Source organism: Coregonus lavaretus (assembly GCF_964263955.1).
Source record: "Coregonus lavaretus genome assembly, chromosome: 24".
In the NCBI taxonomy this organism is placed as follows: domain Eukaryota; kingdom Metazoa; phylum Chordata; class Actinopteri; order Salmoniformes; family Salmonidae; genus Coregonus; species Coregonus lavaretus.
In genome coordinates this window covers 44,554,456-44,569,706 of record NC_140011.1, presented here as the reverse complement: position 1 = coordinate 44,569,706, position 15,251 = coordinate 44,554,456, and the positions used below count along the sequence as shown (strand labels likewise).

The following is a 15,251-nucleotide window of genomic DNA, read 5'->3' as shown; positions in this document are numbered from 1 at the left end:
GTTACTACATGATTCCATATGTGTTATTTCATAGTTTTGATGTCTTCACTATTATTCTACAATGTAGAAAATAGTAAAAATAAAGAAAAACCGTTGAATGACTAGTTGTGTCCAAACTTTTGACTGGTAGTGTATATCTTATCTTCAGTCTGATGTAAACAGCATAACTGAGGTCTCTCTCTCTCTCTCTTTCTCTCTCTCTCTCTCTCTCTCTCTCTCTCTCTCTCTCTCTCTCTCTCTCTCTCTGTCTCTCTGTCTCTCTCTCTCTCTCTCTCTCTGTCTCTCTCTCTGTCTCTCTCTCTCTCTCTCTCTCTCTCTCTCTCTCTCTCTCTCTCTCTCTCTCTCTCTCTCTCTCTCTCTCTCTCTCTCTCTCTCTCTCTCTCTCTCTCTCTCTCTCTCTCTCTCTCTCTCTCTCTCTCTCTCTCTCTCTGTTTCTCTCTCTGTTTCTCTCTCTCTCTGTTTCTCTCTCTGTTTCTCTCTCTGTTTCTCTCTCTCTCTTGTGTGTGTGTTGTAGATCCTGACTAAGGACTCTGTGACGGTGTGTGTTGATGGGGTGGTGTACTTCCGGGTGAGCGACCCTATCTCCTCGGTGGCCAACGTGTTCAACGCAGACTTCTCCACCCGTCTCCTGGCCCAGACCACCCTGAGGAACGTCCTGGGAACCAAGAACCTGGCAGAGCTGTTGTCAGACCGCGAGGGCATCTCACACAGTATGCAGGTACAGAACCCTACAAACCCTGACCTCCAGCCCCAACACCCCCCACCCCACCCCATTTGATTTTGTTAATCTCACTCAGACTCCTGTTAACATGGCATAAATCATGGCAGAATGTGTAGAAATGTAGAAAATTATATTTACACTGCTAAAAAAAAATAGCGCTCTGCCCCATGGCAAAATGTGTAGAAATGCAGGAGATGAACTTAAAAAAGAACATTTCTCTCTGCTGTGAACCAAATCTCGCTTAGGGCCCCCCTGCCTAGAACCTACCACTGTAGAACCCTAGAACCAAGAAGCTGACTGAGGTCCTGTCTGTCTATGAGGTGAACCACAAATCTGACTGAGGTCCTGTCTGACTATGAGGTGAACCAAGAACCTGTCAGAGGTCCTGTCTGTCTATGACATGAACCAAGAACCTGACAGAGGACCTGTCTGACTATGGGGTGAACCAAGAACCTGACTGGGGTCCTGTCTGACTATAAATTGAATCAAGAACCTGGCTGAGTTCCTGTCTGACTATGAGGTGAATCAAGAACCTGAACTGAGGTCCTGTGTAACTCTTGAGGTGAACCAAGAACCTGACTGAGGTCCACTTTTTTAAAACTGATTTATCTTAATTTTTGTCTATTGTCCTTCAATAAAATCATTGTGTTGGGCGATTTTAATATTGATGTTGACAAAGAGACTGACTCCAAGGCCATTGAATTTCTGAATCTGTTGAGCTCTATGGACTTTATCCAACATGTTACTGGGCCCACCCATAACCACAGCCATACTCTGGACCTGGTTATTACCAAGGGGCTTTCTATTGACATATCCTCTACGGCCATACTCTGGACCTGGTTATTACCAAGGGGCTTTCTATTGACATATCCTCTACGGCCATACTCTGGACCTGGTTATTACCAAGGGGCTTTCTATTGACATATCCTCTACGGCCATACTCTGGACCTGGTTATTACCAAGGGGCTTTCTATTGACATATCCTCTACGGCCATACTCTGGACCTGGTTATTACCAAGGGGCTTTCTATTGACATATCCTCTACGGCCATACTCTGGACCTGTTTATTACCAAGGGGCTTTCTGTTGACATATCCTCTACGGCCATACTCTGGACCTGGTTATTACCAAGGGGCTTTCTATTGACATATCCTCTATTGTTGATGTTGCTTTATCTGATCACCACTGTGTATTTTCTACTACCTTGTTGCCCATAGCAACACAGGGTAATACTGAACGCATTATTAGGGAACGCTGTCTTACGTCTGAAGTTGCTACAGATTTTTATTGAGTGTATGAACAACACTCCATCACCTATTCTGCCTTCCTCTTGGGATGATTTAGTTGATAACTTGAATAGCAAATGAAGGGCAACCATTGATGCCATAGCTCCAGTAAAGCTGAAAAAGGCCCCATCCAAACGGAGAGCCCCTTGGATGAGTGAGGAAACTAATAAATTAAAGAAAAATTGCAGAAAGGCAGAGCGGAAGTGGAGAAAGTCAAAGTTGCAGGTCCATTATGATATTCTGAGAGAGCAACTTGGCATATATAACAAGGCAATTAGAAAGGCCAGACGGGCTCATTTTTCTAATTTGATCACTATTAATAAGAATAATTTCTGAGTGCTCTTCTTGACCATTGATGGCCTATTAAATCCTACTCCCGCATATTTCAGAGACAAGATAACCAACATTAGGCTGGGTATCAGTCAAGCAAGACCTGATGAGAAGTTTGATGATATGTGCCCTAGCCTACCACGCAAAGGCACTGTGGATTTATTCTCCCTGGTTGACACAGACATGCTCAGGAAAGTGATATCACAACTTAAGCCTTCTACCTGCCTTCTCGATCCTATCCCCACCATCTTCTTCAAAACAGTTTTGAATTGCATATCTGAAGAACTGCAAGCTATTGTTAATCACTCCCTGTTTCACAAGCACTTTCCCCACTGCACTAAAAACTTCTATGGTGAAACCCCTTCTGAAGAAAAGTAATCAAGATTCTTCAGCGCTTAGCAATTTTCTGCCAATCTCCATCCTTCCATTCTTAAGCAAATTTCTGGAGAAATTGGTCTTCAAACAGCTAAATTATTTTTTAAGTGCCAACTTTATAAAAAAAAAAATATATATATATATATATATATACAGTGGGGAGAATAAGTATTTGATACAATGCCGATTTTGCAGGTTTTCCTACTTACAAAGCATGTAGAGGTCTGTAATTTTTAACAAAAATACAGAAAATCACATTATGATTTTTAAGTAATTAATTTGCATTTTATTGCATGACATAAGTATTTGATACATCAGAAAAGCAGAACTTAATATTTGGTACAGAAACCTTTGTTTGCAATTACAGAGATCATACGTTTCCTGTAGGTCTTGACCAGGTTTGCACACACTGCAGCAGGGATTTTGGCCCACTCCTCCATACAGACCTTCTCCAGATCCTTCAGGTTTCGGGGCTGTCGCTGGGCAATACGGACTTTCAGTTCCCTCCAAAGATTTTCTATTGGGTTCAGGTCTGGAGACTGGCTAGGCCACTCCAGGACCTTGAGATGCTTCTTACGGAGCCACTCCTTAGTTGCCCTGGCTGTGTGTTTCGGGTCGTTGTCATGCTGGAAGACCCAGCCACGACCCATCTTCAATGCTCTTACTGAGGGAAGGAGGTTGTTGGCCAAGATCTTGCGATACATGGCCCCATCCATCCTCCCCTCAATACGGTGCAGTTGTCCTGTCCCCTTTGCAGAAAAGCATCCCCAAAGAATGATGTTTCCACCTCCATGCTTCACGGTTGGGATGGCATTCTTGGGGTTGTACTCATCCTTCTTCTTCCTCCAAACACGGCGAGTGGAGTTTAGACCAAAAAGCTCTATTTTTGTCTCATCAGACCACATGACCTTCTCCCATTCCTCCTCTAGATCATCCAGATGGTCATTGGCAAACTTCAGATGGGCCTGGACATTCGCTGGCTTGAGCAGGGGGACCTTGCGTGCGCTGCAGAATTTTTATCCATGACGGCGTAGTGTGTTACTAATGGTTTTCTTTGAGACTGTGGTCCCAGCTCTCTTCAGGTCATTGACCAGGTCCTGCCGTGTAGTTCTGGGCTGATCCCTCACCTTCCTCATGATCATTGATGCCCCACAAGGTGAGATCTTGCATGGAGCCCCAGACCGAGGGTGATTTACCGTCATCTTGAACTTCTTCCATTTTCTAATAATGTGCCAACAGTTGTTGCCTTCTCACCAAGCTGCTTGCCTATTGTCCTGTAGCCCATCCCAGCCTTGTCGGGTCTACAATTTTATCCCTGATGTCCTTACACAGCTCTCTGGTCTTGGCCATTGTGGAGAGGTGGGAGTCTGTTTGATTGAGTGTGTGGACAGGTGTCTTTTATACAGGTAACGAGTTCAAACAGGTGCAGGTAATACAGGTAATGAGTGGAGAACAGGAGGGCTTCTTAAAGAAAAGCCGGAATTCTTACTGGTTGGTAGGTGATCAAATACTTATGTCATGCAATAAAATGCAAATTAATTACTTAAAAATCATTCAATGTGATTTTCTGGATTTTCTTTTGTGATTCCGTCTCTCACAGTTTAAGTGTACCTATGATAAAAATTACAGACCTCTACATGCTTTGTAAGTAGGAAAACCTGCAAAATCGGCAGTGTATCAAATACTTGTTCTCCCCACTGTATATATATGGTTTTGGGGCTGACCACAGCACAGAGACAGCCTTATTTAAAGTGGTATATGATCTTAGAGCCAACACAGATGCCAAACAGCTCTCTGTCCTTGTACTCTTGGATTTAAGTGCTGCATTCGACACTGTTGACCATGATGTCCTTCTGGACAGACTGGAGAGGAGGGTTGGCCTCTGTTGACCATGATGTCCTTCTGGACAGACTGGAGAGGTAGGTTGGCCTCTGTTGACCATGATGTCCTTCTGGACAGACTGGAGAGGTGGTTGGCCTCTGTTGACCATGATGTCCTTCTGGACATACTGGAGAGGTGGTTGGCCTCTGTTGACCATGATGTCCTTCTGGACAGACTGGAGAGGTGGGTTGGCCTCTGTTGACCATGATGTCCTTCTGGACATACTGGAGAGGTGGTTGGCCTCTGTTGACCATGATGTCCTTCTGGACAGACTGGAGAGGTGGGTTGGCCTCTGTTGACCATGATGTCCTTCTGGACAGACTGGAGAGGTAGGTTGGCCTCTGTTGACCATGATGTCCTTCTGGACAGACTGGAGAGGTGGTTGGCCTCTGTTGACCATGATGTCCTTCTGGACAGACTGGAGAGGTGGTTGGCCTCTGTTGACCATGATGTCCTTCTGGACAGACAGGAGAGGTGGGTTGGCCTCTGTTGACCATGATGTCCTTCTGGACGTACTGGAGAGGTGGGTTGGCCTCTGTTGACCATGATGTCCTTCTGGACAGACTGGAGAGGTGGTTGGCCTCTGCTGACCATGATGTCCTTCTGGACAGACTGGAGAGGTGGTTGGCCTCTGTTGACCATGATGTCCTTCTGGACAGACTGGAGAGGTGGGTTGGCCTCTGTTGACCATGATGTCCTTCTGGACAGACTGGAGAGGTGGGTTGGCCTCTGTTGACCATGATGTCCTTCTGGACAGACAGGAGAGGTGGGTTGGCCTCTGTTGACCATGATGTCCTTCTGGACGTACTGGAGAGGTGGGTTGGCCTCTGTTGACCATGATGTCCTTCTGGACAGACTGGAGAGGTGGTTGGCCTCTGTTGACCATGATGTCCTTCTGGACAGACTGGAGAGGTGGGTTGGCCTCTGTTGACCATGATGTCCTTCTGGACGTACTGGAGAGGTGGGTTGGCCTCTGTTGACCATGATGTCCTTCTGGACAGACTGGAGAGGTGGGTTGGCCTCTCCGGTCCAGTTCTAAATTGGTTTAGGACCTATTTAACCGGTCGAGAGTTTTTTGTCACCCTTGGTGAACATAACTCAGAGGAAATACATATCACATGTGCCGTTCCACAAGGTTCAATTTTGGGTCCGGCACTTTTCAGTTTACATATGTTACCCCTTCGCAGTGTTATCAGAAAGTACAGCATTGATTTTTGCTACTATGCAGACGATACACAACTTTACAGTTCTTTTTCACCAAAGAATGTTAGCTACATTATTAGACTGTATTAGTGATTTAAATACTTGGATAGCTTACAACTACCTCCAGCTACAATAAATCAAGACAAGACCGAGGTATTTATTGTGGAGCCAAAGCACAGAGAGAGAATCTGGCTGCACACTTTAATTAACGGGCAATAAAGATCACACATTAGGAATGTGACCAAAATAGCTTTTTACCACCTGAGGAACATTGCCAAGGTGCGGCCGTTTCTCTCTCAGGCTGATACAGAGAGACTCATCCATGCTTTTATTACAAGCAGGCTTAACTACTGTAATACTCTCCTGTCTGGTCTACCCAAGAAAGCCATTGGTCAACTGCAGAACCTACAGAATGCTGCAGCATGGGTACCGACCAAGACCAGACAGAACGCACATTACACCGGTTTTAAGGTCTCTGCACTGGCTGCCTTTGAGTTTTTGAATTAATTTGAAGATTATTCTATTTGTTTTTAAATCAATCCACGATTGTGTACCCCAATACATGTCAGACATGCTTTCAAGTTATCCCTCAGGTCCTCTGGCACTGGCCTTTTTAATATCCCAAAGCCTAGGAACAAGAGGCATGGAGAGGCAGCCTCTAGTTACTATGCCCCCAGAATCTGGAATGGCCTGCCAGAGAACCTGAGGGGGGCCGAAACTGTGGACATATTTAAAAGAGATCTTAAAACCTTTTTAGCATTGCTTTTCATGATGGCGCCGGAGAGGATGGCTGCCGTTTTACAGCCCTCTAACCAATTGTACTATTATGTGTGTTTTTTCGCGTTATTTGTAATTTATTCTGTACATAATGTTTCTGCCATCGTCTCTTGTAACCAAAAAGAGCTTCTGGATATCAAAAGAGCGATTACTCACCTCGTATTGGACGAAGATTTCTTCTTCAACGAGTCGGACGCGAAGGATATCCTACAGACACCCGACAAGGCCCAAATCCCCGTCATTCGCAGGAGAAAGAGACGGAGATATCGCGGACGTAGGTCGGGGTGCCTTGTAAGGATCCGACGGCGAGCGAGTAAACTGCCGCTCCCATAAATCCTATTAGCCAATGTTCAATAATTTGAAAATAAATTAGATGACCTAAGATTATGGTTATCTTAGTTAAAAACGGTAATATCTTATGTTTCACCGAGTCGTGGCTGTACGACGACATGGACAACATACAGCTGACAGGATATACACTACATCGGCAGGACAGAACGGCTGTGTATATTTGTAAACAACAGCTGGTGCACAAAATCAAATACTAAGGAAGTCTCAAGGTTTTGCTCGCCTGAGGTAGAGTATCTTATGATAAGCTGTAGACCACACTATTTACCAAGAGAGTTTTCATCTATATTTTTCATAGCTGTCCATTTACCACCACAAACCAATGCTGGCATTAAGATTGCACTCAATGAGCTGTATAAGGCCATAAGTAAACAGGAAAACGTTCATCCAGAGGCAGCGCTCCTAGTGGCCGGGGACTTTAATGTAGGGAAACTTAAATCAGTTCTACCTCATTTCTACCAGCATGTTAAATGTGCAACCAGAGGAAAGAAACTCTAGACCGCCTTTACTCCACACACAGAGACGCATACAAAGCTCTCCCTCGCCCTCCATTTGGCAAATCTGACCATAACTCTATCCTCCTGATTCCTGCTTATAAGCAAAAACTAAAGCAGGAAGCACCAGTGACTCGGTTAATAAAAAAGTGGTCAGATGACACAGATGCTAAGCTACAGGACTGTTTTGCTAGTACAGACTGGAACATGTTCCGGGATTCTTCAGATAGCATTGAGGAGTGCATCACATCAGTCACTGGCTTCATCAATAAGTGCATTGATGACATTGTACCCACAGTGACCGTACGTACATACCCCAACCAGAAGCCATGGATTACAGGCAACATCCGCACTGAGCTAAAGGGTAGAGCTGCCGCTTTCAAGGAGCAGGACTCTAACCCGGACGCTTATAAGAAATCCCGCTATGCCCTCCGATGAACCATCAAACAGGCAAAGAGTCAATACAGGACTAAGATTGAAGCGTACTACACCGGCTCTGATGCTCGTCGGATGTGGCAGGGCTTGAAAACTATTACAGACTACAAAGGGAAGCACAGCCGCGAGCTGCCCAGTGACACAAGCCTATCAGACGAGCTAAACCACTTCTATGCTCGCTTCGAGGCAAGCAACACTGAAGCATGCATGAGAGCACCAGCTGTTCCAGATGACTATGTGATCACGCTCTCCGTAGCCGATGTGAGTAAGACTTTTAAGCAGGTCGCTGGGCCAGACGGATTACCAGGACGGATTACTCCGAGCATGTGCTGACCAACTGGCAAGTGTCTTCACTGACATTTTCAACATGTCCCTGACTGAGTCTGTAATACCAACATGTTTCAAGCAGACCACCATAGTCCCCGTGCCCAAGGACTCCAAGATAACCTGCCTAAATGACTACCGACCCATAGCACTGATGTCTGTAGCCATGAAGTGCTTTGAAAGGCTGGTCATGGCTCACATCAACACCATTATCCAAGAAACCCTAGACCCACTCCAATTTGCATACCGCCCCACAGATCCACAGATGATGCAATCTCTATTGCACTCCACATTGCCCTTTCTCCCCTGGACAAGAGGAACACCTACGTGAGAATGCTATTCATTGACTACAGCTCAGCGTTCAACACCATAGTGCCCTCAAAGCTCATCACTAAGCTAAGGATCCTGGGACTAACCTCCCTCTGCAAATGAATCCTGGACTTCCTGACGGGCCGCCCCCAGGTTGTAAGGGTAGGTAACAACACATCTGCCACGCTGATCCTCAACACGGTGGCCCCTCAGGGGTGCGTGCTCAGTCCCCTCCTGTACTCCCTGTTCACCCATGACTGCATGGCCAGGCACGACTCCAACACCATCATTAAGTTTGCCGACGACACAACAGTGGTAGGCCTGATCACCGACAACGATGAGACAGCCTATAGGGAGGAGGTCAGAGACCTGGCCGTGTGGTACCAGGATAACAACCTCTCCCTCATCGTGAACAAGACAAAGGAGATGATTGTGGTCTACAGGAAAAGAAGGACCGAGCACGCCCCCATTCTCATCGACAGGGCTGTAGTGGAGCAGGTTGAGAGCTTCAAGTTCCTTGGTGTCCACATCACCAACAAACTATCATGGTCCAAACACACCAAGACAGTCATGAAGACGGCACGACAAAGCCTATTCCCCCGTCAGGATACTGAAAGGATTTGGCATGGGTCCTCAGATCCTCAAAAAGTTATACAGCTGCACCATCGAGAGCATCCTGACTGGTTGCATCAATGCCTGGTATGGCAACAGCTCGGCCTCCGACCGTAAGGCACTACAGAGGGTAGTCCGTATGGCCCAGTACATCACTGGGGCCAAGCTTCCTGCCATCCAGGACCTCTATACCAGGCGGTGTCAGAGGAAGGCCCTCAAAATTGTCAAAGACTCCAGCCACCCTAGTCATAGACTGTTCTCTCTGCTACCGCACGGCAAGCGGTACCGGAGCGCCAAGTCTTGGTCCAAAATACTTCTCAACAGCTTCTACCCCCAAGCCATAAGACTCCTGAACAGCTAATCATTGCTACCCAGACTATTTGCACTGCCCCCCCACCCCATCATTTTTACGCTGCTGCTACTCTGTTAATTATTTATGCATAGTCACTTTAACTCTACCCACATGTACATATTACTTCAACTACCTCAACTAGCCGGTGCCCCCGCACATTGACTCTCCACCGGTATCCCACTGTATATAGCCTCCCTACTGTTATTTTATTTTACTTCTGCTCTTTTTTTCTCAACACTTTTTTGTTGTTGTTGTTTTATTTTACTTTTTATAAAAAATTAATGCATTGTTGGGTAAGGGCTGTAACTAAGCATTTCACGGTAATGTCTACACATGTTGTATTCGGCAAATAAAATTTGATTTGATTTGATTTGATTTGAAAGGGCCTTCCCCAAACTGTTGCCACAAAGTTGGAAGCACAGAATCATCTAGAATGTCATTGTATGCTGTAGCGTTAAGATTTCCCTTCACTGGAACTATGGGGCCTAGCTTGAACCGAGTTTCAGTCTTCCAGAGATTTGAGACTGGGACGGAGGTTCACCTTCCAGTAGGACAATGACCCTAAGCATACTGCTAAAGCAACGCTCGAGTGGTTTAAGGGGAAACATTTAAATGTCTTGGAATGGCCTAGTCAAAGCCCAGACCTCAATCCAATTGAGAATCTGTGGTATGACTTAAAGATTGCTGTACACCAGCGGAACCCATCCAACTTGAAGGAGCTGGAGCAGTTTTACCTTGAAGAATGGGCAAAAATCCCAGTGGCTAGATGTGCCAAGCTTATAGAGACATACCCCAAGAGACTTGCAGCTGTAATTGCTGCAAAAGGTGGCTCTACAAAGTATTGACTTTGGGGGGGTTTTGCTCAAGTTTTCAGTTTCTTTGTCTTATTTCTTGTTTGTTTCACCCCCAAAAATATTTTGCATCTTCAAAGTGGTAGGCATGTTGTGTAAATCAAATGATACAACCCCCCCCCCAAAATCCATTTAGATTCCAGGTTGTAAGGCAACAAAATAGGAAAAATGCCAAGGGGGGTGAATACTTACGCAAGCCACTGTAGCTGTTGAGGACAGTGGTGTCTCTCTATCACAGGTGAATGGTGTTTTAAATGAGCAAAAATAGTTCTACAAGTTCTTTTGCTCTGTTTGTTCTTTTCCATATTATGTCTGTCTCTGAGAAGCTACCCAGGAAAGGGCTGAAAATAGCCCATATCAATATGATTATATGTTCATGTTGCCAATTATATTAATGATTACTTCATTGGTAAAGTGGGCAAACTTAGGCAGGAAATGCCAACAACGAACAGTGAGCCATCAAATTCATACCCAGGAAACCCTGGTCAATAAAACACCAGTCTCAACGTCAACAGTGAAGAGGTGACATCGGGATGCTGACCTTCTAGGCAGAGTTGCAAAGAAAAAAGCCATATCTCAGACTGCCCATCTTAATCTTTTATTTTTATTGGCCAGTCTGAGATATGGCTTTTTCTTTGCAACTCTGCCTAGAAGGTCAGCATCCCGCCGTCGCCTCTTCACTGTTGACGTTGAGACTGGTGTTTTTTTGCGGGTGCTATTTAATGAAGCTGCCAGTTGAGGACCTGTGAGGCGTCTGTTTCTCAAACTAAACACTAATGTATGTCCTCTTGCTCAGTTGTGCACTGGGGCCTCCCACTCTAGATATTCCATTAAAAATCAGCTGTTTCCATCTACAATAGCCATTTACAACATAAAACATGTCTACACTGTATTTCTGATCAATTTGATGTTATTTAATGGTACAAAAAAATGATTTCCTTTCGAAAACAAGGACATTTCTAAGTGACCCCAAACTTTTGAACAGTAATGTACGTGTCTGCAACCACAGCTAATGAAGTCACTGAAACCCTTAACAGGGAGTTACAGTCCATTTTGGAATGGGTGACCAGTAATAAACTGGTCCTGAACATCTCTAAAATTAAGAGCATTGTTGATGGTACAAATCATTCCCTAAGCTGTAGACCTCAGCTGAATCTGGTAATGAATGGTGTGGCTGTTGAACAAGTTAAGGAGACTAAATTACTTGGCGTTACCTTAGATTGTAAACTGTTATTGTCAAAACATATAAATTCAATGGTTGTAAAGATGGGGAGAGGTCTGTCCGTGGTAAAGAGATGCTCTGCTTTTTTGACACCACACTCCACAAAGAAAGTATAATAAAAAATAAAAAAATAAAAAAGCAAGTCCTGCAGGCGGCAGTTTTGATTATTGTCCAGCCATGTGGTCAAGTGCTGCTAAGAAAGATCTAGTTAAGCTGCAGCTGGCCCAGAACAGAGCGGCACGTCTTGCTCTTCATTGTAATCAGAGGGCTGATATAAATAGTATGCATGCCAGTCTCTCTTGGTTAAGAGTTGAGGAGAGACTGACGGCATCACTTCTTGTTTTTATAAGAAACATTCATGTGTTGAAAATTCCAAATGGTTTGCATAGTTAACTTACACACACACACTTACGCCACCAGGGGTCTTTTCACAGTCCCCAAAATCCAGAACAAATTCAAGAAAGCGTACAGTATTATATAGAGCCAATATTACATGGAACTCCCTTCCATCTCAAATTGCTCAAATAAACAGCAGACCTGACCGGCACAACGCCTCTCCCCTATTTGACCTAAATATACTGTGTGTATGTATTGATATGTAGGCTACGTGTGCCGTTCATTAATGTTCTGTATTATGTCATGTTTCATGTTTCATGAAGACCCCAGGAAGAGTAGCAACATCTAATGTTGATGCTAATAAAATAACAAATACCGATATGGTCATATTCTGTTCCCTTCCTATAGTTATATTTTACGTCATTTAGCAGACGCTCTTCTCCAGAGCGACTTACAGGAGCAATTAGGGTTAAGTGCCTTGCTCAAGGGCGAAATCGACACATATTTTTCCACCTAGTCGGCTCGGGGATTAGAACCAGCGACCTTTCGGTTACTGGCACAACGCTCTTACCCACTAAGCTACCTGCCATCCAGTCTGCGTGAGGTGGAATAGGGCTGTTTAATACAGTAATATTCTGTTTCCTTCCTATAGGCCAGTCTGGACGAGGCCACTGACCCGTGGGGTATCAAGGTGGAGCGTGTGGAGATTAAGGATGTGAAGCTTCCCCACCAGCTGCAGCGAGCGATGGCTGCAGAGGCAGAGGCCAGCCGTGAGGCCAGGGCTAAAGTGAGCACACACACACACACACACAGTATATGTGATCCCTTCAGATCTGATCTCTGTAGATCTGTTCCATTCCACTTATTTTTTTTCTCCCCTCTCTAGGTGATAGCGGCGGAGGGGGAGATGAACGCCTCCCGGGCCCTGAAGGAGGCGTCTCTAGTGATCGCTGAATCTCCCTCGGGTCTCCAGCTGCGTTACCTGCAGACACTCACTACCATCGCGGCAGAGAAGAACTCCACCATCATCTTCCCGCTGCCCATGGACGTCATCAGCCACTTCATGAAGAAGTGATGTCATTAACACTCACCATCCACCACTCCTGTCTAATGCAACATTCAATCAGTTGATTCAGGTGATTAGTTGATTTTACAATTCAAGAATGTATCTAAAAGCTTCATTTATTTTCAATGAGGATTGTTTCAGATTTCAGGTTCTGGTTTAGATGGGAATAAAACACAATCCAGTAACCTTTTAAAGACTGTATATCTGCATGGTCAAGACGTCTTCATTTGTCTGTTATTGTGGAAATTGAAAACCATTTACTTTTTTTTCTAGTGAAAAAAATAAATATATACAAATATGTTGAAATACACTGTTATATTGATAATTTATTGGATATTATAAACTGGGTGGTTCGAGCCCTGAATGCTGATTGGCTGACAGCTGTGGTATATCAAACCGTATACGTTGGTAACTAGTTTATAAAAGCAATAAGGCACCTCAGGGGTTTGTGATATATGGCCAATATACCACGGTTAAGGGCTGTGTCCAGTCACGCCGCATTGCATAAGAACAGCCCTTAGCCATGGTATATTGGCCATATACCACACCCCCTCGGGCCTTATTGCTTAATTGAATGTTATTTTTGATCTTTATATTTCGATATTCCTTAATACACTACAATTGAGAAATCATGCATGTATACTGAACAAAAATATAAACGCAACATGTAAAGTGTTGGTCCTATGTTTCATGAGCTGAAATAAAAGATCCCAAAAGTGTTCCATACGCAGAAAAAGCTTATTTCTCTCAAAGTACAGTGAGGGAAAAAAGTATTTGATCCCCTGCTTATTTTGTACGTTTGCCCACTGACAAAGAAATGATCAGTCTATAATTTTAATAGTAGGTTTATTTGAACAGTGAGAGACAGAATAACAACAAAATAATCCAGAAAAATGCATGTCAAAAATGTTATAAATTGATTTGCATTTTAAATGAGGGAAATAAGTATTAGACCCCCTCTCAATCAGAAAGATTTCTGGCTCCCAGGTGTCTTTTATACAGGTAACGAGCTGAGATTAGGAGCACACTCTTAAAGGGAGTGCTCCTAATCTCAGCTTGTTACCTGTATAAAAGACACCTGTCCACAGAAACAATCAATCAATCAGATTCCAAACTCTCCACCATGGCCAAGACCAAAGAGCTCTCCAAGGATGTCAGGGACAAGATTGTAGACCTACACAAGGCTGGAATGGGCTACAAGACCATCGCCAAGCAGCTTGGTGAGAAGGTGACAACAGTTGGTGCGATTATTCGCAAATGGAAGAAACACAAAATAACTGTCAATCTCCCTCGGCCTGGGTCTCCATGCAAGATCACACCTCGTGGAGTTGCAATGATCATGAGAACAGTGAGGAATCAGCCCAGAACTACACTATCTTGCCAATGATCTCAAGGCAGCTGGGACCATAGTCACCAAGAAAACAATTGGTAACACACTACGCCGTGAAGGACTGAAATCCTGCAGCGCACGCAATGTCCCCCTGCTCAAGAAAGCACATTTACAGGCCCGTCTGAAGTTTGCCAATGAACATCTGAATGATTCAGAAGAGAACTGGGTGAAAGTGTTGTGGTCAGATGAGACCAAAATCGAGCTCTTTGGCATCAACTCAACTCGCCGTGCTTGGAGGAGGAGGAATGCTGCCTATGACCCCAAGAACACCATCCCCACCGTCAAACATGGAGGTGGAAACATTATGCTTTGGGGGTGTTTTTCTGCTAAGGGGACAGGACAACTTCACCGCATCAAAGGGACGATGGACTGGGCCATGTACCGTCAAATCTTGGGTGAGAACCTCCTTCCCTCAGCCAGGGCATTGAAAATGTGTCGTGGATGGGTATTCCAGCATGACAATGACCCAAAACACACGGCCAAGGCAACAAAGGAGTGGCTCAAGAAGAAGCACATTAAGGTCCTGGAGTGGCCTAGCCAGTCTCCAGACCTTAATCCCATAGAAAATCTGTGGAGGGAGCTGAAGGTTTGAGTTGCCAAACGTCAGTCTCAAAACCTTAATGACTTGGAGAAGATCTGCAAAGAGTGGGACAAAATCCCTCCTGAGATGTGTGCAAACCTGGTGGCCAACTACAAGAAACGTCTGACCTCTGTGATTGCCAACAAGGGTTTTGCCACCAAGTACTAAGTCATGTTTTGCAGAGGGGTCAAATACTTATTTCCCTCATTAAAATGCAAATCAATTTATAACATTTTTGACATTAGTTTTTCTGGATTTCTTTGTTGTTATTCTGTCTCTCACTGTTCAAATAAACCTACCATTAAAATTATAGACTGATCATGTCTTTGTCAGTGGGCAAACGTACAAAATCAGCAGGGG

General features: G+C 44.6%; 1 protein-coding gene across 1 annotated transcript in view; it reads left to right on the top strand.

Moving 5' to 3' along the window:
* The window catches only part of LOC311099304 (stomatin-like), a 23,414-nt gene extending 9,767 nt beyond the window's left edge, over positions 1–13,647 (top strand). Inside the window, exons 5-7 of the mRNA XM_084140025.1 lie at positions 515–718; positions 12,508–12,642; positions 12,742–13,647. Of these exons, the coding sequence (XP_083996151.1) occupies positions 515–718; positions 12,508–12,642; positions 12,742–12,930 (528 nt within the window). The 3' untranslated portion in view covers positions 12,931–13,647. The remainder of the gene's footprint in view (positions 1–514; positions 719–12,507; positions 12,643–12,741) is intronic.
* Positions 13,648–15,251: the final 1,604 nt, after the last annotated feature.